Genomic DNA, 26,211 nt, shown 5'->3' on the forward strand with positions numbered 1-26,211 from the left:
AAACGCTTTTTGAAAGTCTAGGTAGATAATATCCACAGCCTTTCCCTCGTCCAATAATTGGGTCATCTTGTCATAGAAGGACATCAGGTTCGACAGGCAGGACCTGCCTTTCATAAACTCATGCTGACTAGGCCTGATCCCCTGCTTGTCCATTATATGACTTGTAATGGCACCCAAGATGATCTGCTCCATGACCTTCCCTGCTGCCGAGGTCAGACTGACAGGTCTATAGTTTCCTGGATCCTCCTTTCTGCCTTTTTTGTAGATGGGTGTTACATTTGCTACCCTCCAGTCCACTGGGACCTCCCCAGTTAGCCATGACTTCAGGTAAATAGTGGAAAGTGGCTTGGCGAGCACGTCTGCCAACTCTTTCAGCACTCTTGGATGTAACCCATCCAGTCCCCTAGACTTGTGTGCATCCAAGCAGTGTAGCAGCTCACTGATCACTTCCTCTTTAACTGTGATGACCTCGTCCACGTTCCTCTCTCTGTCTCCTAGCTCATGAGGCTGGGTGCCCAGGGAACAGCTAGTTCCACTGCTAAAGGCTGAAGCAAAGTAGGCATTGAGCACGTCAGCTTTTTCCTCATCCTTTGTGACTATGTTTCCCTCTGCATCCAGTAAGGGAGGGAGATTTTCCCTAATCCTCCAATTTATAGAAACATTTTTTGTTACCCTGAACAGCTGTAGCTAGGTTGAGATCTAGCTGCACTTTGGCTCTGCTCATTTTCTCCCTGCATAGCTTTGCTATATCCCTATAGTCTTCATGAGAGACCTGCCCCCTCTTCCAAAGGTCATAGACTCTCCTTTTGTTCTTGAGGTCCAGCCAAAGGTCCCTGTTTAGCCAGGCCAGTCTCCTTCCCCACCTACTTGTTTTTCGGCACACAGGGACATCCTGCTCCTGTGCCTTTTAAGACTTCTCTCTTGAAGTAGGTCCAGCCTTCCTGGGCTCCTGTATCCTTCAGGGCAGTGTCCCAAGGGATTTTGTCAAGCAGTCTTCTGAACGGATCAAAGTTTGCCCTCCAGAAGTCTAAGGTGGCAGTTTTACTAACCCCTCTCCTTGTTTCTCCACGAATCAAAAACTCAATCATCTCATGATCACTGTACCCTAGACAGCCACCAACCTTTACTTCCCCCACAAGTTCTTCCCTGTTCACAAGAAGCAGGTCCAGAAGGGCACCTTCCCTGATCAGCTCCCTTACCAGCTGTGTGAAGAAGTTATCCTCCACACATTCCAGGAACCTCCTGGACTGTTCCCTCTCTGCTGTGTTGTATTCCCAGCAGACACCCGGGAGGTTCAAGTCCCCAACAAGAACAACAGCAAGCGACTGCAAGATTTCTCCCAACTGCTTATAGAAAGCTTCATCCACCTCACTGCTTTGGTTGGGAGGTCTATAGCAGACTCCCACAATGATACCAGCTTTACTGGCCCTTAACCTAACCCAAACGCTCTCAACCCCATCATCACTATACTTGATTTCCAAGCTCTCACATAGCATTCTCTAACATACTGGGCCACTCCACCGCCTTGCCTTTCCTGTCTGTCCCTCCTGAAGAGCTTGTAGCCATCGACTGTGGCACTCCAGTCGTGTGAGGCATCCCACCATGTTTCTGTGACAGCCACTACGTCATAGTTTTCCTGGTGCATCATGGCTTCAAGCTCCCTCTGTTTGATGTTCATACTGCGTGCATTGGTATGGATGCACTTCAGGTGAGCTAATGATTCCAACACCTTTTTATGAGTGTGGACCCCATTTCTTACAAGACCCTTCTCAGGTGCTTCCATGATTTCTAAATATCTATCCCTTCTCTCAAATGAAATGGCAGAGAGAGTCCTCATTAGTCCGCCATCCTTCAAGCCCTGGCATGCTTCCCTTAGGTTTAGTCCTGACAGGTCCAGTTATTTCCCCTTCCCCCTCATATCTAGTTTAAAGCCCTGTCAATGAGCCCTGCTAACTCCTGCCCCAAAATTCTTTTCCCCTTCTGGGACAGGTGCATCCCACCTGCCACCAGCAGGCCAAGCATCTCATATAGCAATCTATGATCAAAAAACCCAAAGCTCTGCCGATAACACCAGTCCCAGAGCCAGGAGTTGACCCGTTGCCTCTTCCTGTTAATTTCCTCATTCATGATTGCCACTGAAGGGATAGAGGAGAACACAACATGCATTCCTGACCCCTTAAGCAGCTGTCCCGAGACACTAAAATCTCTTTTAATTGATTTTGGGCTCCTTCTACCCACTTCATCACTACCCACCTGAAATACTAAAAGGGGGTAACAGTCAGAGGAGTTTACTAGGGCAGGAAGTTTGTCCAACACATCCCTGACTCGTGCCCCAGAGAGGCTGCAAAATTCCCTGTGAAGTGGGTCAGGATGGCATATTGGCCCCTCTGTCCCCCTCAGTAGAGAGTCACCCACAACAATGACCCGTCTGCTTTTCCTTTTGGAGCCAGTTGTGATGCTGGATCCACGGCGACTTGGCCTTTCTAATATTTCTGGCCTGGGTGTATCATCCTCCCCTCCAACAGCCAGTTCCTCCTGCAGGACTCCATACCTGTTCTGCAAGGGCAGCTGGGAAGGTGGGAGGGGCCAGGAAGGGATACAGCTGCTTCCCTGAGCAGGGACCTGTTTCCATTCCCCCTCTTCTCTGAGATCCCCTCCTATCGCCCAGTGACGAGAGGGGAGGGGGTCCTCTGATTTGTGTGGGGCCTCAACCTGTTCCCTTTCTCTCAGGGAGTGGGTCCACCAGTCAATCTCCCTCTCACATTCCCTGATATTCCTTCAACCTCTCCACTTCATCCTTCAGCTCAGCCACCTGACTGATCATTTACCTGTTCACATCTGACACAGGTGTTGTCTCTGCCACCCTCCATCACAAGCGCCTGGACGCCCACATGTTTGCATGGTGCCTCTGTCTGGGTGCCCACAGCATTTCTAACAACAGCCTTCCACCGGGTAGCAACCATGGCTGGATCTCTACAAGCAAGTGACACCTTGCGACTCGAGGGTCAGTAGGGGTGAGCGCCCTAGTCCTCTGACCACTTAAGAGGGACTGAACTTACCTCGTGCGATGGCAGAGGCTCGGCACCCTGCCGTACAAGCTGCAGTCAGTGAGGCACCTGCCAGGGCACACACACAAGCACTGGTTGCTCGCTCTGTGCTCCCTGCCCTCCCTCAGGCTTCTTATAACCTGGCAGCTTGATCAACCTGGGGTGGTGCTGTCTCCACCCACGCTCACTCAGCAGCTTGCCCACCAACTGACCACCCCCAGTACAAGCCAAGGGCTCTTCCCAGCTTTGAAAAGCCCCAAAAAGAGCTTTTCGTTGGCCCTTTCTGTTGCAGATCCCTTCCCCAGTGCAGTCTTACCTGCCCTGAAGCTGGTCTCTGTGGCAAACGTCATCTTCTCATCAACCAACACCCCCAAGCCCTTAGGGCTTGTCTCAAGCCATTCTCTGCCCACCCTGTATTTGTGACTGGGATTGCACCAACCCACATGCAGGACCTTGCACTTGGCCTTGTTGAAGTTCATGAAGTTTGCACTGGCCCACCTCTCATGCCCGTCAAAGGCCCTCTGGATGACATCCCTCCCCTCCAGTGTGTCAACCGCATCACATAGTTTGGTGTTGTCAGCAAACTTGCTGAGGGTGCACTTAATCCCATGGTCCATGTCACTGACAAAGATACTAAAGATGATGTGACACAACTTTAGTATTTCTCTTCAAGCTGCAGTAAGCCGCTTCCTTTTCCACCTCTCCAATATCCGGAAGAGTAGGTGCATTCAACTGACACGGAAAAATCTTTGGAAGTATTCATTGGGAAAAAATAAAAGCATTGCTGATTCAGACAAAGTAATAATCAATACCAGGCAATAGTGCAAAAGCTTACCCATAGACAAATTTCCTTGCTTCTAGGAAGATCTGATTTATCAGTTCTCTAGTTGGGGCAACAATAATACATTCTGGTTCTTGCTGCTCTTTAAAGCTACTGGCAGTTACACCATCTCTCATCATGTGGGCCACAATTGGTAAAAGAAAAGCTGCCTAAAAAAAAATATCAGTATTTACACTGCTTAGTCTTAAAGGTGTCATCAGTCACACTAAAGCTGCATATCAATCTTAAAGCTAGAATGATACAGCACACTACCAACTTCAAGGAAATCAGACTGCAAAGGGATTGACCTGAATGCACTACTGAATATTTAAGCTTCTTTCCCTTTAAGAAGCATGAAACGGTCTCCCTGGATCTTAAGAGTTTAATACTACAGAAACACAGTCATGCACTAGCTAACTTGTGGGTTCTTCAGGCAATTCCACACATATGCTGACATACACTGATAGTTACGCACACAAGGATCAAAACCCCTCCTTAAGATTTACGTACAAGCTTCACGTCATCATCAGTAGATTTTTAAGGTAATCATGTATCACCATTCTCCAGAATACTACAGTAGCAGATCAGTTTGCAACACAGCTGCACCAGCACCCTTACTTCAATGTAAGACTAGTTACCCCCAAAACAAAATCTGTACAGCAGTGCCAAAAGCATTCAGAATATTTATAGCATAAGCTTTGGACATTTGCCCCTCTTTGCAAAACAAGTAAGTACTAAGCTACATCACAACAAAGCTAGAATTCCACACTATACTGAACAGCGAAAAGCTATACTTAATATCCCCGGAGCTGTCAACAGTTAGATTTGGGTATATTAGACAGTTTAACAAATTGAGACAACTGTCAACTTGATATCAACTCTCAACACTGTTCCACAACTAATACTGAATCACCTAAAACTAAATCCAGCCCAGACTTGATCAAACCAAGGATGACAAACCAGCACAACATACTGTTACAGGCTAGCATAAGTTAAAAAAAAAACACCAAACCCAAAAAACAGAACACAAATACCAACACCAAAAAAAAACCCAACACAAAAACCCACACAACACAGAAAGAAAACCCAACTCTGAACTGCTGAGTTTTTCTTCTCATCACCAGTTTCTATGATTGCCTATACTTCTGAATCTGTATCTGTAGCTCTGAAGACTGGCCTGCTGTATCAAGACACTAGGTGACTGAAATTAATGAGAAATTCAGCCCAAAAATGCAACAACCCATCCATCATTCATATCTGTGCCTAATACTACACCTGCAATTGTGGTGGAAGTCGAATAATTAGAAAATAAGCTGTGAAGCATCTGGCACATGGAAGACTCAAGCATCCATCTAAAAGTTCGTGGTCATACACCTCCAGTAGTACGAATGCTTACAGTTTTTCCCGATCCTGTCTGGGCACATGCCATTAAATCCCGTCCTGCCAGTATAACAGGAATGCTGTACTTCTGCACTGGAGTAAGTTTACAGTATCCAGCTTTAGCAATGTTCATGTTTAAAGTCTGACAGAGGTTAGCTTCTTCAAAAGCCTGTAAGAAAAAAATTATTACTAACAGTACATAACCACAGAAACTGAAGTTTAAGAACTGAGATGCTTACCATACGACACAGACATCCAAACACTAAAAAGTATTAACTTTTGAAGGTGGTCTCACCAGTCATCTAGATTGCCAACGTTCCCACAGGTAAAAGTCCCAAAGGTTTCTTCAACCTGCTCAGGCCATTCAAATAAAGGCAGAGAAGGCCTTCAGCTGGTCTTATTAGCTTTGAGGGAAAATTGCTCAGAAGCCACACATCTGGATTCAAGCAGGTAAACTCACATCATGGCATGCTATGAAAACAAACTAAAACTCTTCAGTTTAATTTCATATAGGCAATACACACTCAGTCTCTGTGCTAAAACTAAGAAGGGAGCTAAAGCAACGTCCCTATCCAGGACCAAGAAGCATCATACATAGCAAAATCAGTTTAATTTCAGTGAGAAAACCTTTCAGAAGATCGATGGGGGGAAAAAAACCAAAAACCTCTGCATCTTCTTTTTCAAGATGCTTGATTTTCACAGGTGCTACTATCCCTTCTGACCTTATTCCTCATTTTCCCTAAAAATAGCTTCTTTAAAAACAAACAAACAACACTAGCCACATGGTATGGAGTAGAAGCGAAGTTATGTATTACTTTTAAACAATAAACAGCAGCTACAGAAAACTTCTAAAACACCTCTCTGTCCAAATGAAAACTATTCTAACAGGTGTTCGTTTACATTGTTAAAGATCCCCCAGTAATAGACCTCAAGAAGATGACTACTAGCCTTCCCAGAAACTGCTGCCAAAGACCTCTTTCTTTGTGATTTAAACTGGTATTTTTCTGCAATTTCAGGACTATACTTCCTGTCCATTCAGTATTACTTTCTCTGGGCCATTTCTACACTTTACCAATGTTATTTTGAATTCAAATTTGTATCTTTCAAATGGGCAGCTTCCAACATAGTAGTGTCCACAAGATGCCAAATCTTTATTAATATTTTCATTAGCAGTAAATATTAGCAGTAAATAAACATACATCCCATAAACCCCAAGGTTAATGAGTTCACTAACCAGTAATGGTGCTGGAGGGTCAAGTCCTGACACTTCGACAATGTTTTCATCATACTTGTCAAAATTAATTCCTGTCTGATAACGTGCAAAGATGGCTTGTTCATCATCAGGTGGAGGAGGCGGCACGTAAGTCACCTTTGGACCTTAAGAACACGACCACAACAATACAAAGAAAACTTAAAATACCTTAAGTAGGGAGCTATTGAACTTAAGTTCAGTCGGATGTCATTTAGACTTATCTCCACTTTACAGGAAGGCAAATTTCGTAATGAATTCTATTGCTACTTAGTTTTATATTATTAGACTGAAGACTTACATACAAATAAAGTCATACTTTTGTAACGCATTCTTGTCTCACATTTCCTTAAGGACCATACTTCTTTTAAGAGCTGTACTCTACCACCATGCAAAAACTAATTCTACCACAAAAACTGATTACACTATAAATGATCCTATTCAGTAACAATGCATTTATTAATACACAAGGATAAAATTAATCTGTTCATGGCAGTACATTTACCATGTTGCACTCCTTAAGGAATAAACTGAGAGGTATAAAATAAATTATTTGATTCTCACTAAAAGGTTAGCAGTAGAAGCCATTTCACAGGGACTTCAAATGAGGAACAATCAAGAACCAAAGTTATTCATACAGAAGTAAGGAGTTCACTATTTGTCTTTTTGCACTTCAAGAGCAAGAGAAAGGCAAAATAAGGGTAAAGCCATTTGCAAAAAACACTGCAGGTAAGTAAATGTTCTAATACATGGTCCCAACTGACACTTTCAATACATGTCAGAAGTCATTATTCATCATACATTTCAATCCAATCTCCTGCACATACAAATCATTAAATTCTATTTATTAACTTGCACTTGGTAAAACACATCAACCCTGTTTTCCAGAAATAGCATACCAAATGCTATAGCATCTGAAACTGAGAATTTGCTCTTCCTTCATGGTTTGCTTTAATGACTATCATCACTTAGATGCCTACACTATTGCCGATTAAGTTATCTTAACACTTGTGTCTCAAGCAGATAGCTTTACCATTAGAAAGAATAAATAGCCAGCAACAGAGGAATTCTACAGCACTTAATTCCAAAAATTTGGTCATTCTCACCTAAATAAAGACTACTGTGTTGCCCAGTAATTTACAGATGAATGAAGTTTAAACCTACTGAGTTTAACAGTATTTGCTTGGCAACTCATGTTACATGAATAGTTTTGAAATGGTCATGCATTTACCCACACCATTACCTTCTTTTTTACCCAATTACTTCTAGCTACTTTAAGTAAGATAATGTTGCTTGAGTTAAAACTGGCATTTTTGCCAGTTACTTGCGAAGAAGCTACTTACCTCTTTCAGATTCTATTTCTTCATTGCATTCTCTGTGAGCTGCTGTTAAAGAAAGCATTGCAGAGTTAATTACTTTTAGGAATAAATAGCTCATTTGAGAGAAAATCTACTAAGAACCTTAATGAAATGAAAAACAGGCACTTAAACTCAGCAGTGGCTCTTCATATGGTTGATAGAATGAGTGGAAATATTTAGGTAAGCAATGAAAGCTTAGTTACAAAAAGCCAGCAGACAAAGGCTCCATATTTGTGTTTTAAAGGGCAGAAAGAGAGGATGTCAGAACAGATGGATCTTGCAGTAACATCATCAAGGAATTGAACACAGCAGCTTGCTGAGGACTTCACAAACCAGATCTGCTCCTTACTTGACTCGCATTAGGTCCCTTATCATCAAATCAAATGCATCATCCCAGATTATGAGATGGCCACCGCAAGATGTCTAGATAAAGACAAACCAAGAGGAATGATGCCTCCTAAATCCAGAATATGCTTTGCAAGGGCAGATATAGTTGTCTATATTCACTTGAGATGAATCATGAGACAAAAGAAATGTTATCTATAACAAGAAACTGAAGTGCCACAAAAGGTCCATTTTATAACCTTGATTTGTTACCTCTTAAGTGAGGTTTTTCTCTTAAAAAGTATAAACAAAATACTGTAACAAAAAATTCACACACAATTACTCTTACAGTATCTTGGTTTTAAGAATCATGCAACTTTTCCACAAAATCAGCAGATGCTTGCTTTATGCTATATAACTAACTTCTAAATAACTAAAGAGCCATAGTCACAAACTTCAGTGTCATCACAGTAATATTTCAAGAGTTAGGAGAGAATTTAAATCAGAAGAGAAAACCATCCTCTTATTTCAACAGCCACAGGTTTACAACCACTCCATAAAGTTCTGACCTTGACATCTACGTATTGTGTGGGTGCTGCTTTCATTATCACTTGAAAAACAAATACATTTATTCTTAAGAGTGAGGAAGTACCACGTTTTATATACGTAAAAACTGTATTAAGACTGAGGTATTAACAGCAGCATTTCCAGCATCTGTTTTAAGTCCTTATTCTTACTGTACACAAAATAGAAAAAGTCTTTAACCTAACTAGTAGCTTCTAGCTACTCTGTGTAGGAAGTTCTCTTGCTGATTTCCAAGCAGAGTAAAAAAAACCCTAAACCTTTAATATAAGGCCCCTCTGGAAAAGAATGGAGACTAGAAATGTAGATAAGGGACAAGACTGAGTGAAGCGGAGGGAGAACACCACAAGGCGTTAGTAGGTTCTCTAGTCAGATGTGCAGCTCAAGCCATTCACGAAAATCATACCATGAAAATGACAATTTTAAGATCAGTACCATAGAAGTACAATCACCCTGCAATGCCTCCTTCACCCTCACTGCAGCAGTGCGAGCACAAAAGAATAACATCAGAGCAGCGTATTAATCCAATTGCTCATTCTCAGCAAGACTGAATTATTAACTCAAAACATAAAAACCAGTTCTAAAGAGGCAGCCACTAAAGTGACTTGGATCAGGAATGCTTTGTTCAGCAGCAATGCTCCTAAGCAACTCTGTAAAACCACAGCTTCATCGAGATGGTGACAGAGAATCCAAGCAAAGATGCAACCTACAGTGTGTGTAGTCAATTTTATGCAAAAATCATAACCATTTGAAGAAAAGCTAGCGCAGCCCTATCTTCATTAACTCTACAAACTCTGTTAGAGTGATGTAAGTGCTATTCAGAGGTGGAGGGAGCGCAACAGCCTAGCAGTGCTTGCTCTGTTCCTTCACTAGATCCAGACACGTTCTCTTACTATAAAAGGGATTATTTACCATGCAACAAACCACTCTTTATGAAGAATTATCTTTTCATGTGAACCTCTATACAGACTGCTGCGCAACAGCGCAACTGTTGCCTACCAATATCCATAAGTCTTTATGTACTAATACTTCATACAATGATCATGAAAATGTAAGGAATGACTATCCTGTGTTAAGGATGCAGTTATGTCCACTATGAGTATTAGCATGTTGCCTCTACAAACACTTAAGCTTCTGAAAAATCATTATTTGAACTAAAATTCTGAAAAACTTGATTTGAACCAAGTCAAATAAACAGAGGCAAATCAATTGTTCTTTGGATATTAAACAGCGCTTCTGAAAACGCATATACGAATCACTATCTTTTCTACAATGAAAAATTCTTTTACCAGTATCACACATAATGTTCTTACATTGAGAATATCAGCCATCCACTACCCACTACACCAGTTTAATGGTATTTTTAATTTGAGTTATGGACTTTTGTGAGTGATAAATTACTATGCTCTAGGCATCACAACACATAGGTTACAAGTTACAGTAGCATCAGTAGCACAGGAAGATAGGACCATGAGGGAAAAATCCTTTGCTGACAGCAAAAAACCCCAACATTAGAATAAAGTCATCAGGAAGACCTGGCCTCTCAGAGCTACAAACCTTACTTGTCAGCCTGGACAAACCTAAAACAATACTTCCTTTTATAACTGGGGTGGAAAAGCCTAGAGTGACTATTTCAAAGCTGAGCAAGTTCTTAAAGGCTTGCTTTGAATTTTGGGGTTAGCACCTCTGCTTCACTGTGCATTAACTGACTCAGAAGCAGCAGGACCAAGAAAAAAAATTATGGAAAACAACAGCTTTCAATATCCAATTACTAGAATTTATCCAAGTTACAAACACGTCTTGTGTGCTCATGCGAGCAAGCTATCTAGTATCTACAGTAGGTTCTTATTTCAGACAGGGAGAACAATCATAGTAACAGCATTTAGCAAAGCTAAGAAGGAATTGCATTGCCACAAATCAGCAATGAGGAAAGCTGAAAGGCTCACTACCATACTAAAACATCTCACCTGCATGACCTCTAAATGCTCCTCTTCCTCTAGAGCCAAGAAAAACGCTAGACTGAGATCTGTCTCTCTGCTCATCTTTAATACCTGTAAGTAATACACAGTGTAGTGGATATAGTGTCTAAAATTAGTATAATGAAATACTATGCTTAAAGCTAATACTATTTACTCCAAAAACTCTACAGTGCAACAGCTCCAACAGATTCTTTATAACTCCAACCTATGCTGTACTATTCCCAGTGATACTATTTTTCGAAGACACTATCCGTGTTCCGTAACATAGCTGAAGAACAGAAGCTATTTCATAGCTTGCACCTTTATAGTTGTAGTTCTCAGGGAGCAACCAAACCCAGAAAGAATAATCAAACGTATGTTGTTACCACACAAACCAGTCAACATAAAGAACGACAACAAAACAACTTACTCTCACTACGTCCAAAGCCACCGGGAAATCCTCTAAAACCTCTTTTTTGTGTACTAGAATCTTCTATGTTCCTTTCTTGAAAACCTGCAGTACAGCATAGCACACAACAACTTAGTTTGACCAATTTTGCATGTGCAGATCAAGTGTCTTATTTGCCAATTATTCTTCGCAGTCCTTATTTTATGAATTCAAGTAAGAAGTACAATAAAACCAACTGATTCACCTAAACATACGAAAAAATGAAGAGAAGCAATATTTTTTGCCCAAAAGTATGACAAGAAGAAGAGTCTACTGCTCTCCTGTAGTATTGCTTCCTGCAAGAAGTAAATCAAGCACTAAGTCTTGAAGTATTTGACTTTACACGCATGTATGCCTTATAAACTACTAACTTTCAACTCTGCAGTTACGACGCAAATCAGTTTAGTCCTCTGGACTAACTAACAGGACAAGTAACAGCATTCGTACCTTCACAGTTTTTATAACCAATACTGTAAAGTGAGGTAGTATTGCAGTTGCTGCCTCCTATGGAGCAAGGATGTGAAAATCTTCCTTTGAGATCTATCAATTTCTATTTTTTTATTACTCAGAATTGCTTATTCAGTTGCTTGGGACAGGCAGTGCCAAGCATTTAGTGTATTTTTATTTCTAACCCCCTCCTGATGGGAAGGGAGAAGAATTAAACAGCCACATGCGTAAACAAAGTTACTTCTCATTTTAGATTGGACAGTTTTAGGTGTTGTCTAACATCCAAGCAGTCGACTTATATCATCATTTCCTCCTTAGTCTTTATTCTTCAACTGAACACCTGTTCTATCATCTTGTAATGGCAAAGAGCATCTTCTGCTAAGTAAAACCAAGAAGTTATCCTACCACAGCATCTGTAGCTCCTTCTCTACCAGTGTTCAGTGCATACCAAGTTATGTGTCATTTGAGCTACTCCAAATTCGAAAAAAAATAAAATCACATCTTAAAAGGCCCACATATAAAACAATCTAAATATTAACATTCATAAATACTACAGACCTTAAATACACCTTGTGAGTTACTTCACAACTGATGGAGAGTCTACAGCAGAACAGTTGCTCATCAGCATCCCACAGCACTGCCAAAGTGTTGCTGCCTGCTTAGCTGAACAAGTCTAACGCTGCCCTACCCATAAAGGGCATCAATCCAAGAGATACAGAAATGGTGTAGAATTTCTTGAAGGAATTAACCTAATAACTTCATGTGGCTTCCACAGCTGTTCTGCAGGTCAGAAATTTTGCTAGACGTGCCCAAACTAGGATTAGAGCTTCCATCTTCCTTGTTTCATAACCAGTCCCACCTACAGCTATAGAACTATCTAGACAGATGCTACGTTATAGCCACTTCCACTGCCCTATGCGCTTACAACAGTATCTGGCAGAAATATATGCAGCCATACTGTCAAACTGCCAATTACTAACCTCTTCAACATGCATTCCATACAAGTGTGGCACTCACCCTTACAGCAGGAAGAGGACAGAGATTAAATACTGCTTTATGGATAACTAAAGAAAACTTTCAGGTCTTCCACAGAAGAGCACTGGTTTATTCCCTCATATGGTATATATGTGACTACTAATACTGCTTGTATACTGCCTTGTATACTACATTATGACTCAACAAAATTATCAGAAAAATAGCCCTCTCCAGGGAGAATGGAATCAAAGAAAGATGTAAACAAAACATTGATTTTAAATGTAGAGTCCTGCCTTCAGGCAAATATGGTGGAGTTGTGCAGTCAAAAGTGAGGGGTGATACTGAGTGCCTACATTATGCAGAAATAAGGACTGGTATTACCCTCCAAGTCATAAATACTTTTTTGGCTCCAATACAATAGAACTGAGTACCTTAATAGGGAAAATTTAATGTATCAGATATGACTAGCCACTAGAATTACAGACACTCTAGAAAGTTACCTCTGTTTCCAAAATTCCTTCCGCTACCAAATCTACGCATCGGTTGACACTCTGTGTTCAGACATTCATCGGTAGCTATAATTAGAAAAAAGAATCAACTTAACATTCAAACTTATCTTTGACTTCGGGGTCTGTAGCCTACCTACCACTCAACAAAAAAAACACAACTGACAAAGGGGTCCTTTTATAAGACAAAGAAAATTAATTAAAATTACAAAGCTTAGGATCGGTGTAACTAATGTTTTCTATAAGGAATTGCACCACTCAGCAACTGTTCTGCTAACAACACAGTAAAACTGGAGTTTCCAGAATCTGCTGGGACACCAGTTGCAAGGTTGTCCCCATTCTAAATGTTTTGTCCAAAAGGAAGGCTTAATCACCCCCAAAACTGCAAATTTTAACCATGCAACCCTACCTCTACTCCTAGAATACCCTCCAAAATGATCCTGTATATGTTGATTTTTGTTAGGTTTTTCAACAGCACCTGAAAAAGGAAAACTAGAAAGTTAAGTCTTTTCACACCATCTCCCATAACATCCTCATACACAAACCAATGAAATACAGCCTACGTAATTGGATAGTGACGCAGACTGAAAGTAGGCTGAACCACTGGGCTCTAAAGGTTGTGATCAGCAGCACAAACTCCACCTGGAGGCCAGTCACTAGCATAGTACTCCACCGATTGATACCAAGGCCAATGCAGTTTATCATCTTCATTTATGGCCCGGATGATGGGACAGAATGCACTCCCAGCAAGTTTGCAGACATGCAAATCCAGGACATAATACAGGGCTGTGTTTCATTCAGAGGAAACTCAAAACGTTGCTAGAGACATGGGCAGGCAAGAACCTTGAAGTTCAAAGATAAATGCAAAATCCTGCATCTGGGAAGGAATAACTCCAGGCACTGGTACGCACTGCTGCCAACCAGCTAGAAAGCATCTTTGCAGAGAAAAACGTGACAGCTGTGGTGGATAACAAATTGAACATAAGCCAGAAATGTGCCCTCGCAGCGAAGACCAACAGCCCTCTGGGCTACATTACGAAGATTGTTGCCAGCAGGTGGGTGCAAGTGGTCCTTCCCCACTGATGATGCCATATCTACAGTGCTTGCATCCAGTTGTAAGCTGCCTAGTACAAAACAGACACTGACATCCTGCAGTGAGTCCAGGGAAGAACTGCAAAGATGACGGAAAGACTGCTGCATCTGTCATACAGAGTTGCTGACAGCTGGAACTGCTGTGCCTGGAGGCAAGAAGGCTCAAAGGATCTTACATCATAAGAGAAGTAGGCAAAGACAACGGAGTCAGATTCTTTTCACTGCTATCCAATGAGAGGACAAGAGGAAACGGGCACAAATTGAAATACAGGAAAATACATTTTAACATAAGGAAAATCTTTTTTACTCTGAGGGTGGTTAAACACTACACAAATTGCCCCAAAAGCTTGTACACTCTCCATCCCTGAAGAAATTAAAAATTCAGCTGGACAAGGTCCTGAGCAACCTGCTATAGTTGACTCTACACAAGGATTTGGACAAGCCAATCTTCAGAATTGGTTTCCAGCCTAAATGATTCTATCAAAATAAAATGCCCTATTCTGCAGTATCAAAGTCAAGAACAGGGTACATCAGCAACCACCATAAAGATATGAATTCTGAAATCAAGACATGAAGTCTACAAAATTCCATGATGTGCAAGTATATGGCACATCACAGAAACTGATTGTTACTATTTTCCTTCCAAGTTAAAACTCCTTAAAATAACAATATGGCTACCTCTGAAAAAAACTAGGCACTAGCACACTCCACAAGAAGACAAACACATTAGTTAAAGAAGCTATCACCTGTATACGGGAGCTTGTCATAAAGGAAAAAAAGAAGACAGATGATGTTTTGTACATATACCAAGTCACTCAAGTACAAAACTTTGCTCATACAACACTAGACAGTGTTAAACAACTGCTTTCATAGTCTGAACAGTGTTCAGCGTTCCTGCTCACTTGGAAGTTTTAAGTGAGTAGTTTGTGACAAAGATGGCACAAAAGATTCTGATATTCCTGTTTATACAGAACGTGTAACAAGAAGCAAACACACCTTACCAATTACTTAAATTGATATTACTGGTTTACCCCAACAGATTGGGCTCCACTGACCAAGTCTATTTGCCTCTAAAGGGGTGAGGACTCTCTTTCCTTTACTTGTCATTTAATCCATTCTTACTCCATCACTCATAAATCTCAAGGTCCATATAGAAACATTTATTAGCTTCCCAAAATGGTTAGTATAGGTCTTAACAAGTCCACGATAATTGGTTAGGTATACAACAAATTATGGCAACTGGTGAGGTATGCATTGTGTCACTTAACAACAGGTATAGGACAACTTATGGCAAGCGGTACTTAAGGTTGTTACTTAACAACTCTAACCATTACTTAACAATTCTACGAGAAAAGAGAAACTGAGGGATAGAGAAAGGAAAAGACAGAGAAAAAGACAAAGACAAAGAGATCACTGGTCCTGGTTCCAGCATCTTTTTCAGGGAATCTTCCCAGGCTTAATCTTCTTCTTTCTTGGAAAAATCTTCCCAGGCACGGTCTTCTTTCTTGGGAAGAATCTTCCCAGGCACTACCTTCTTCTTTTGTTTCTTCTTTGTTCCCCCTCCAGGGGCACTTACTTTCCCCTTTTATGTTTGCTGAATTACCATGGGCCACGCCCCTTGCTGAGGACAGCTTCGTCTCAGGTTTCTCCCTTCTCCCAGGTGACGCGTAGCATGATTTGGGTGGAGAGACGAGTGCCATAGTCATACACGTTGAGCATGATCTCTATAATCTTCATCAGCATATGCAGGCTGTGCGCTTTCATATGCATTTTGCAGTGAATGAAGCAAAGGTCACTTCTCGGACACAATGGCTGTGAGAACTGAGAACTAGCAAGCTCACCACACCAGTGGCAGAACTATCCTGTCTTCACAAGACAGTTCTCCCACACTTTCAGGCACCAGAAGTGTTAGCTTTATCAGTTCTTTGAAGCCAGGCCTGCATTATTTGTTTCCTTGTGAGTGTTTGAGGCATTCCATTGAAGGCTTGGAGGGCCTTCTGCCCCTTGTCGAGGAATTTACAGTCCGTCCCTTACAACGCTAACAAAATATTTCATAAGGAAAGCATCTGCTTTAATAAGTTCTTTCACCATGCTGCCCCTCTGTGTTTACTGCCTCTACTAATGAAAGATGCTGAACTTATAGACAGCAAACAGGACAGAACCAATAATCATTCTTTAGTCAAGTCTGCTATGCTTACCCCTTTCACCAAATGAACTGTAGAATACACTGCTGCTGTTTGGTTTTGTTTTTTTTTAAATGGATTTAAGTTTCTGTTCAACAACTTCATCTGACCTTTTGTTTTCAACACAACCGTCAGACAGGACCTCGCCAGAACTGCTCAACATTGCATATAAACCTATTTATTTTCAATACCACTCATGGTTAGCACAGCTTGTTTTGGAAGTGCTTGTGAGGTAACACCTATCGACTCTCATTAGAGGTTACATGCTGTATTCAGCACGTAGCTTGCAATAAATAAAGAAGGCCTGATGGTCAAAAGAGAAGTCTACTCATTATAATGTTACCCATATAATCTGATTTTGTTTACTACTTGGGGGACACATGAAAATATCACAATGATAATACTGTGGTTTTCTTTAATCTCCTGAACTGTTCAAGGCATCAACTCCCCCAGATGACAGTAAAATCAAAAGTGCCTTTCACATACCGAATGAGCCCACACTTGGCCTGAAGTCAGACGAGGAGCCATTTGGTCTTCCAGAGAAGCTAGCCTACAAAAACAAGAAAGGCACAACATCATGTTAACCCCAGGCCAAGCAGAATACATAAATTCAAATGCAGCTGCTAAATCTCTCACTTGAAAGAAGTTGCCTTCTGCACCTTCTGAAATGCAATCTCTCAGATTCTTCTGTTAACTTTAGTTTATTACACTTCAGTATACTAAAGGACATACTGTTTCCATCTGAATGTCACCAAAATGACACTATACACAACTGACATGTGGAGTTAAGTTGCCTTCTGTCTTGCTTTCTGTCACTGATTATGGAGCAAACATGTCACCTTGCCAAACATCTTAAACCTTGAATATAAGAAACATTCATTTTTCAAAACAATCTTTTAAGATTTTCTTTTCCAATTTTTTCAGCCTGTATTGTGAATAAAAACCTGCTTTCAGCAGTTTCATAATTGCATTTCTAGGGTTTTACTAGTGGATATTACAGATTATCTTAAAAAGAAATACCTGAAACATGCAGTCCCTGTTCATTTATTCAAAGATTCAGATACTCCATTTGAAACAATTCAGAACAGCACCTAATTTTCACATTTTACTCTTACGGTCAGTATTATTTCCAAAGGCCATGTTTAACTTTCTCCTGTTTAATGCACACCAGACATGTACTAATAAGCCAAAATACCAGCTGACTGAGGAATGTCACATAACTACCTTTTTTATATACCTTTTTTTATACCTTTTACTTCAAGACTCTGCCTTTTTAGCTATTACTAGAGCTTTCACACTTCCCAGTGTGGCTAGCAACCACTACAGGAAATTAAACCCAAACTGGTAAAATTACTATTCTGGAAGTGTATGCTGTAATTTCTGCTTTTGGCAACCTTACTTCTTGCCTTACACATCCATCTTGGTAAGCCCCTTGCCTCTCCTCTTCCTCAAGGCTGAATTTAAACACCCATTAAGACCAGTGCCAGCAATCAAAGCTTCATCACAGATTCTCCTCAAGTTTTCTGCGGTTTCTTCTGATACCTATATTCACTCAACAACACCAGAAGCAGTGAAACAGTGTTATTTAACTCTCTCTTATTACACTCCTGTATCTTATCCTCCATTTCAGACCAAAGCATTTTGCTGCTATGTAAAAAATGGCAAAATTGAATAGGAACAATTTCTACACAAGATTTAACAAAGAACTAAGCCTGACAGTAGGTACCTGACATCACCCTAGTTCTGCTATGAACTCCAGAATTGCATTTTAAAAATTATTCTCGTCTGCTGCAAAACTCTTGAGACCATTCAGCTGCATACAGTTTAACAATTTAAAGGTACTACATATTGGCCTAATTGTAGCTTTTTTCCGGCCAAGAATGTAACTCAAGAATAACTTCTATAAGCACCCTTTTCCAGTTTCAGTTTAAGTGAACCGGGCTTGCAAACACTGCAGCAGCACAGCTCACTTGGGGGCGTGGAGTGGGGGGGAAACAGAGCAGAGGCAACTTACAGAAGCAACTTAAACAGAAAATCTCAGAGGAAGCAACAGCTCCACCTGTTTCTGGATATATGACAGCTTCCCGAGAACTTGGGAAGTAAGACTGGGAACTATCCAGATCTGGAAATACAGCTGCTACATAATCCCAGTCAGGATCCATGAGTCTCTTTGCTTTTCTTGCTAAAAAGGTGTGTATTAAAAACAAAATGGCCAGCAAAAAGATTGAATCCCTTTACAGAATGCAGCGTCCATGTCAACTTATTTTAGAAGACAACCATCAAGATGAGACCCACTAACACATACAGAGCTACAAATGCACTGAAGTTTACTTAGTTTCTACACACGTTTAAGCCTTCTTGGAAGGTCATATTGCCATTTTCTAAAACTGCAGTTTTCCAAGCAAATGAGTCCACATAGCAACTCAATGCTATAAGAAAAGATGAGGTTCCATTTATTTTCTAACAGCTTTGGTGGTCAAAGCCATCTAAGCCATTTCTCCAGAGTAGTCTTCAGGTTAGCAAATTAAAAGAGCTCACAAAAGTATACAGCAAGCGCTGGTACCTGAACAAAATAGCAGGAAGCAAACTGCTGGTGGGGAGGAAACCTCCTCTCTTCACTAACATGGAGCTCCTATAGCAGCCCACCATATTTGCAAAAACACACTGTAAGTGATATTGAAAATCCTATCTACAATCCTCAAACAGGTGCACTCTTCACCCTTCCTACGGTATCTATGCATTTAAGACCCTACAGTTTGGAAACAATATGAAATGCAATATTAACTGAACAATAGAGATCATCTGAGAGAGTCACCCATGTTCTATCTGCTGCTGTGGTAAAAAGAAATAGCAATTCAGTGACTGCCAGCAGAAAGAGACAGCAAACAGAACAGCTAAAAGGAGAGGAATAGCGCACAGAGAAGTTACAGTTCACATCCAACCCACAGCCAGGAACTTCCACCAAAAGACACGGTTCCGGCTATTCCCTAATAATGCAGTTCCACCACTGCCCTTTCACTGTACAATACAGTAAAAAGGGACATCAAACCAATCCGACTTGCACAAGAAATTGCAGCGTAGTAAAACCCCAAAACAAGTGATCTCAGTTTATCTTACAACTTCAGAAACACTAGATCTAACATACATAAGAGAACAGGAATGCATTATAAGGTAAAAAGGGCAGGCAACAAGAACCACCCCTTTCACTAACACAAAACTTTATTTAAATACCCCTTACCACCACTGATCTGCAATTATGAGTTTCTACCCTGCCTAAGTTTTTGCTACTTCCCTTTCAGCTTCTACTGGTTCACCAGCCTATCCACACAGGCACTCAATTCCTAGCCCAGGTATCATGATCAATGAGTCACTAGTATGGGCCACTTTTATGCCACATACTTTTCCAAGAAGTACACATCCTCTCACAACCCAACAGAAGGTAGTAGCATTAAGCAACTAGGAGAGTAATACTAATTAGCTACACAGACCATCGCACAGGAGCCTCCACAGAGGCAAGGCACCTCAGCATTTTGAGGGACTAGAATTGCTACTACTTATTAAGAATACACTGTGTTTTCAACACACAGGTTAAGGGCAAATTCCTCCAGGCACTTCTGGAATCACAGGAACAGCCCACCAGACACCCAGGCCACAGGGTGGGAGAAAAAAAGAGAACTGACATGCTACAGCCCAAAGCTGCCACCCCATACCTGCTCAAGTGGTGGAGGAATTCCTGATGGCTCATCCCCCAGCTCCACATTCCAGTCCTCTTGGTTCATGCTGTGCCAGATCTGGTTACAGGAGATGAAACATATTAGCAGTGATCCCTGCCTGCTTCCCGCGGGTCCCACAGCACCTGAGCAGGGGACACTATTGAGCCTGCCCATCCCAGCATACTAACTGTCCTCATTTGCAACCTCTGCTCCCTCGGAAGCAGGGCAGGGGGTAGTCCTCTACGGGGAAGAGCCCCCCGCTCCCCTGACACAGGCGCCCAACCCCACTCCTACCTCCCGCACGGCCCTCCACTATGAAACAAAATGGTGCCCCTCACCGAGGCCCTAATAAGGCCGCTGCCACGTGCAGTTGCTGGCCTGTCACGTGCCTCGCCCGCCTGCCAATAGGAGCACGGCACGTGAGGGCTTGGTGGAGGGTGGGGGTAGCACAGCGCACGCCTCAGGCGTTGGGCCGTTGGAGTTGGGGGAGGGCGCTGCAGGAGCAGCGTTGGCGCCTGAGGTGGCGCCTGTGGGGGGGGCGGCCGCGGCCGGGGCCTTTGTGTGGCTGTGGGGGTTTGCTCCCTGGGCGCGAAAGGGCGGGGAGTGGTGCGGGGTATAGTTCCTCATGGCGCGTACCGCTGCCCGCAGCAGCGGGAGTCTCGGCGTCGTCAGGGTGCGTGTGGGGGAAAAGGGAGCTCAGGAAAGTGCGGGTTCACGATATCTGGGCGTTTCTGTGCTTTGGTGGTGATCCTGCTCAGCTCTCTGAGCATTTGGGTAGTCCTTAGTTTCTTCGTGTGTGACTGTTAAAAGTGTGGTTTATTTTACAAATACCTACTAATAAAAGTGGTGTCTTAGTTGCAGAACTGCAACTAAGATATTAATCATGTTACTGCAAACAAAATTTTCAAGCATTAGCATAACAGCTAGCAGGACATACCCCTTTGCCAGAATTAAAAAATAAAATTGTTTAATTATGCTATTTAAAAAAAATTAAAAAAAAACCACCAAACTTAGGACAACATCCCCTTCCCACAGTATTTTGTTATACCAGATGTGGTAGAGAAAAGGAAGAGGGCTAAATTCCTGGGTCAAGAGTTTTATTTATGTTGAAGTGCAGAAGAACATAAGTAGGCTTTGTATCAGTTTGATGCGTCTATTAAAAATTGCCGCAAGTACTCTGCAACTTGTGTTTCTGAGGTCCTGGTGCAGCATATGTCTTCTCTATACTGCTTTTTATGCTGTGAAATAATACAGCAGTGCTTATTCTGAAAAACATAAAGGAAGTACATATTGTTCCATGTGATAAATACTCATTAACCTGCTCTGTCAGGTTCAACATTTTCCTCGTCAGAAAAGCTATTTGAAAAACTGTGTGCTTGTTTGAAAACTTTAATGCCTTCTGTTGCAGAGAAGTGACCCCAGATCTGTAATTTTGTGATGAAAGACTAGTAGGGGCTTTGGGCAACAATAAGGCAAATTCCTGCAGCTGATGGAAGTTATTGGAGAGTGGTCTCTGAAGTAATGCTCCAGTTATTTTCACCTTAATCATTGTCAGTTAAGCCCTTTATAGCTGTTCGTTGTTCAGGAACATCAGGACAGGACACCGGTTGTGCTCAACTTAGAATGCGAGGCACCTAAGAAGTGTAAGAACCAGCTTCTGTGTCTCACTGAGAGCTTAAAACCATGCCAATAGATTATATGTATAAATGAGACTGTGCTTAACACAGGTAGCAAAGATAACTGCTTGGAGTCATTAGCTTTCAATAAGCGATCAGTAAGATACACAATGTTCAAGGATGAAGAACTTGCAGCAGGAGCACCTCTGTGCGAAGTGTATAAAGCTATTCACAAATTCCCGAAACAGCATCTGGAACTAGCAGGGAGACTCACAAGCTAATTTCACCCACTGCGCCAGCTCCGTAACACACTATTTTACTTTTCGCCTAAACAAGGAAACAGTAGGCTGTTTCATCAGCCAAAACGGCTTCTGTTTTCATTGCACTGAACTCTAATTTTGAATATCCCTAAAGAAAAAGAGCAGCATGTCTGTTCTCCTAGGAAATTTATAGTTAATGGCCAATGTGCTGCTCTGGTACATCAAAGCCAAAATGAGAGCTTTCAGATTGTTCATCCTTCTTTCCATCAACAGGTTACCGTTCGTCAGCTTTGCCCGCACAGCTTCACGTCCAGCGCTCGCTCACTCAACTCAAGGAGATACAGTTTAGGTTAACGCTTTTAATGGTAGACACAGGAAGCAACTATGAATGCAGTCATGGTGGCAGATTGTAATCGCTGGTAGGTGATGTCTTAGTTTATTTTACATACAATCAGACGTCACAGCCTCTAACTAGTAGATGGACTTGCAGATTTTGTATTTTCTTCCTTTGTTCCTTTGATTCTGCTCATTGTAGGACATTATCTGCTGCCTCAAAATTACTTCCCACTACCTTAGAAGCCAAATGATGAAATTTTGCAAATGTCAAGAAATTACATAGCAAATGTAACTAATTTCTTCAACTCAGAAAATTCTTCAGGGAACTACAACTTTTTTTTTTTTTCTTTTTCCTTTTCCTAAGGCTGCTAACAATTCGATGTAAACCATGGTGGCAGGGCATAAGTTGCACAAGACATTTGCTGACTACCCTGGAGGTCATTTTGTCCAACAAGCCCCACTCAAGCAGAGTCACCTAGAGCCAAAAGAGAACAATGCGATATCCAACATACATAAATGGTACCTTACGTAGTACATTCAACTGTAACACGGAGCTGCAGATCACCAGAGAAACATGTAAAAGTATATTAAAAAAACTTCTAAAAATAACGCTGAGTGTGAGTGTACCCCCCTAGAGTGAGGAAGGAGAAACCAGCAGCATAAACATCGTACTTCTCTCAGAGAAGGGCTCCACATGCTGACAACTTGCCATGTGGTCCTCTCTTCTCACCACCACCCAAGAATGAAACCACCAACCTGAGGACCCAGAGCAGCCACAGAAGGGTGAGCCTTCCACCAGGAAAAGGGGCACAAAGTAAACACGTGCATAGAATTATCATCTTTCTTTTTGTGTAACATTTGGAGCTAGACTAATAATGATTAGACTCTTAGGATTTCAGTTACACCAATGTCACGTCCCACTCCCAGGAAAGAGGAGGGGTAAGTGACTTCAGATTTGTAAATTCCCAATGGTGCAGACTAAGGTGAGATAAATCTCAAGGTCCATATAGGAACATTTATTAGCTTCCCAAAATGGTTAGTATAGGTCTTAACAAGTCCACGATAATTGGTTAGGTATACAACAAATTATGGCAACTGGTGAGGTATGCATTGTGTCACTTAACAACAGGTATAGGACAACTTATGGCAAGCGGTACTTAAGGTTGTTACTTAACAACTCTAACCATTACTTAACAATTCTACGAGAAAAGAGAAACTGAGGGATAGAGAAAGGAAAAGACAGAGAAAAAGACAAAGACAAAGAGATCACTGGTCCTGGTTCCAGCATCTTTTTCAGGGAATCTTCCCAGGCTTAATCTTCTTCTTTCTTGGAAAAATCTTCCCAGGCACGGTCTTCTTTCTTGGGAAGAATCTTCCCAGGCACTACCTTCTTCTTTTGTTTCTTCTTTGTTCCCCCTCCAGGGGCACTTACTTTCCCCTTTTATGTTTGCTGAATTACCATGGGCCACGCCCCTTGCTGAGGACAGCTTCGTCTCAGGTTTCTCCTTTCTCCCAGGTGACACGTAGCATGATTTGGGTGGAAAGACGAGTGCCATAGTCATACACGTTGAGCATGATCTCTATAATCTTCATCAGCATATGCAGGCTGTGCGCTTTCATATGCATTTTGCGGTGAATGAAGCAAAGGTCACTTCTCGGACACAATGGCTGTGAGAACTGAGAACTAGCAAGCTCACCACACCAGTGGCAGAACTATCCTGTCTTCACAAGACAGTTCTCCCACACTTTCAGGCACTAGAAGTGTTAGCTTTATCAGTTCTTTGAAGCCAGGCCTGCATTATTTGTTTCCTTGTGTTTGAGGCATTCCATTGAAGGCTTGGAGGGCCTTCTGCCCCTTGTCGAGGAATTTACAGTCCGTCTCTTACAACCAACAACAAATTTTTGGCTTATGTGTGAGGTGTGCTTTCTCTTTGCCAACAAACAAGACTTTCCATGTAACACAGTTTCTACCTAAATGCTATCCTGATGTATTGTCAGTATTTTTCAGAAAGAAATCTGGAGTAACCTCTAGCAAAAGCAATACCCACTAAGTTCATTAGCCATGTGACCATGCCTCTGTTTGCAATAATGGGAAAAGTTATTTGTTCATCCACTATAGCGTTCTACAGTGCCTCAGTTTTATGAATTTGTGTATATTACAATCATCTTATACCTGCAACTGCGGAGCAAAGTATGCCTTAAGGCTAAATCAAAAGATTCAACATGGTGTGAGGTGGAATTTTTTTTAAGAGGTGGATTTAATACCCACTTTGTCTTACAGATGTACCAAGAGGTCCTAAATAAATATAGGCTCCCATTTTCTAGACAGTGCCCAGGCATGTAGGATGAGACACTCTTTGCCCAGAAGGTAATGTGTCATCGGAACAGAAAGCCACAACACAAATCCTGCAGGACCGTGACTAAATACCCTTTTGTGAAGTCAGCTGTTGGCAGCAGTTTTCATGAGGGAGCAGGAAGAATCTCTACACTTCTGTTTTGCTCCCTTGCAGTTCTCCACCATAATGTTTTTCCTAAGCATAACTCTTCTGAGGACTGTAGTTGGTGACCAAGAATGCAATTAAATACAGCAGTAACTATGTCAGTCTTTCATAGCATAGGACACAGAGGACAGGCTTGCAAGAGAAAGACTAATCTTATCTGCTTGCATGCTGAAAAAAATCAGTTCTTCACACATCTCTACTTTTGTGGGTTTAATTCACTTGCATTACATTTCAAATCCATGTGGTAGCAGGTGAACAGACTTCCTGGCTCATCAGCCAAAATCGCCAAAGGTCAAGAGCCACAGCGTACATTTGGATCGCAAGAGAAGCAAAAGATGACAGTGAATTTGCTGGGAGACACCAAAGCAAGAGTTTTGGTCCAACTGAGCTTGTGTGCCACTGAATTTCAGGATGTCGGGTGGTGTTAGTCTCTGCTGCCTCATTTCCTCCTACAGTCTGAAATTCAGCTACACAGCAGTTTTCTTGCAGGAACAGTCCCACCGCTAGCCACACAATCTGGTTTGCGCTGCGCTTGAGCAGAACATAACAGATTGGGGGTTGTGTCTAGTGTGTTTTGTAATGTTCTCACATGAGGAAGCTCTCTCTGCCGTCTTCCTTCCATGCAATTCAGCAGTTCTCCCAAGCATGAGCTATAAATATCCCTAGAAATCTGACTTTAACCAGTGTGTCAACTACAAAAAGGACACATTCCCAAATTGATTTAATTAGGACCAAAAAAATAACCCCTACGATTAAAAACAGTGAATTTCTAAAATGTGCTGGCTGGCTGATTGTGGCTGTTGTCCAGCCTGCGTACCTGTCCTTGTCTCGGCAGGCGTTGCATGCCTCCTGGGATAGATCATTCTCCACTGAAGGCGCTTTGCCAGTCCTGCCAAGAGTCGCACGGTTTGTTTTGGCCAGGATTATGCCCACGCTTTGTCACCCCACTGACTGGCAAAGCATGGAGGCGAATGAGTGAGCGTCTTTTTTTTCTTTTTTTTTTTTTTTTTTGATTGGCGTCTCATCAACCATCACCAGCAAATGCAAATCTTTTCTTCACGGCTCTTTGGTAAGTGCTTGTCTACACCGTAGCCCCCGAGCACTGGGTCAGGCACGTTCCGCGGTCGCAGCGGTACTTCGCGGAGGCGAAGCGCGGCGCCTGCAGCACGGTGCACCGGCGGCGCAGCAGCAGACCTCGTTCACACGGACGCAGGGAGGAGACGACCGCAACACCGCCGGCGGCCATGACGCCGCCTCCCCGCGGCCTGGCCAGCACCGGGCACCGCCCCGCGCTGCCACCCGCCTGGGCCGCGGGAGCGACTGGCCCCTTGCCGCCCGCACGGCTCCCTGGGAAGCGTAGTCCTGCACTCGGCAGCGCCCGCACGCCTGCCTCGGCGGGGCCGCCCCCGGGAACTA

General features: G+C 42.3%; 1 protein-coding gene across 1 annotated transcript in view; it reads right to left on the minus strand.

The window, feature by feature from the left end:
• DDX4 (DEAD-box helicase 4) overlaps positions 1-20,156 on the minus strand; it is a 32,773-nt gene extending 12,617 nt beyond the window's left edge. The window contains exons 1-9 of the mRNA XM_063320102.1: positions 20,080-20,156; positions 16,856-16,919; positions 13,089-13,163; positions 11,149-11,232; positions 10,728-10,811; positions 7,840-7,881; positions 6,482-6,624; positions 5,264-5,416; positions 3,883-4,037 (exon numbers count right to left, since the gene is read on the minus strand). Coding sequence (XP_063176172.1) covers positions 3,883-4,037; positions 5,264-5,416; positions 6,482-6,624; positions 7,840-7,881; positions 10,728-10,811; positions 11,149-11,232; positions 13,089-13,163; positions 16,856-16,919; positions 20,080-20,148 — 869 coding nt within the window. The 5' untranslated portion in view covers positions 20,149-20,156. The remainder of the gene's footprint in view (positions 1-3,882; positions 4,038-5,263; positions 5,417-6,481; positions 6,625-7,839; positions 7,882-10,727; positions 10,812-11,148; positions 11,233-13,088; positions 13,164-16,855; positions 16,920-20,079) is intronic.
• Between the last annotated feature and the right edge of the window lie 6,055 nt (positions 20,157-26,211).

Source organism: Chroicocephalus ridibundus, chromosome Z (assembly GCF_963924245.1).
Source record: "Chroicocephalus ridibundus chromosome Z, bChrRid1.1, whole genome shotgun sequence".
NCBI lineage: Eukaryota > Metazoa > Chordata > Aves > Charadriiformes > Laridae > Chroicocephalus > Chroicocephalus ridibundus.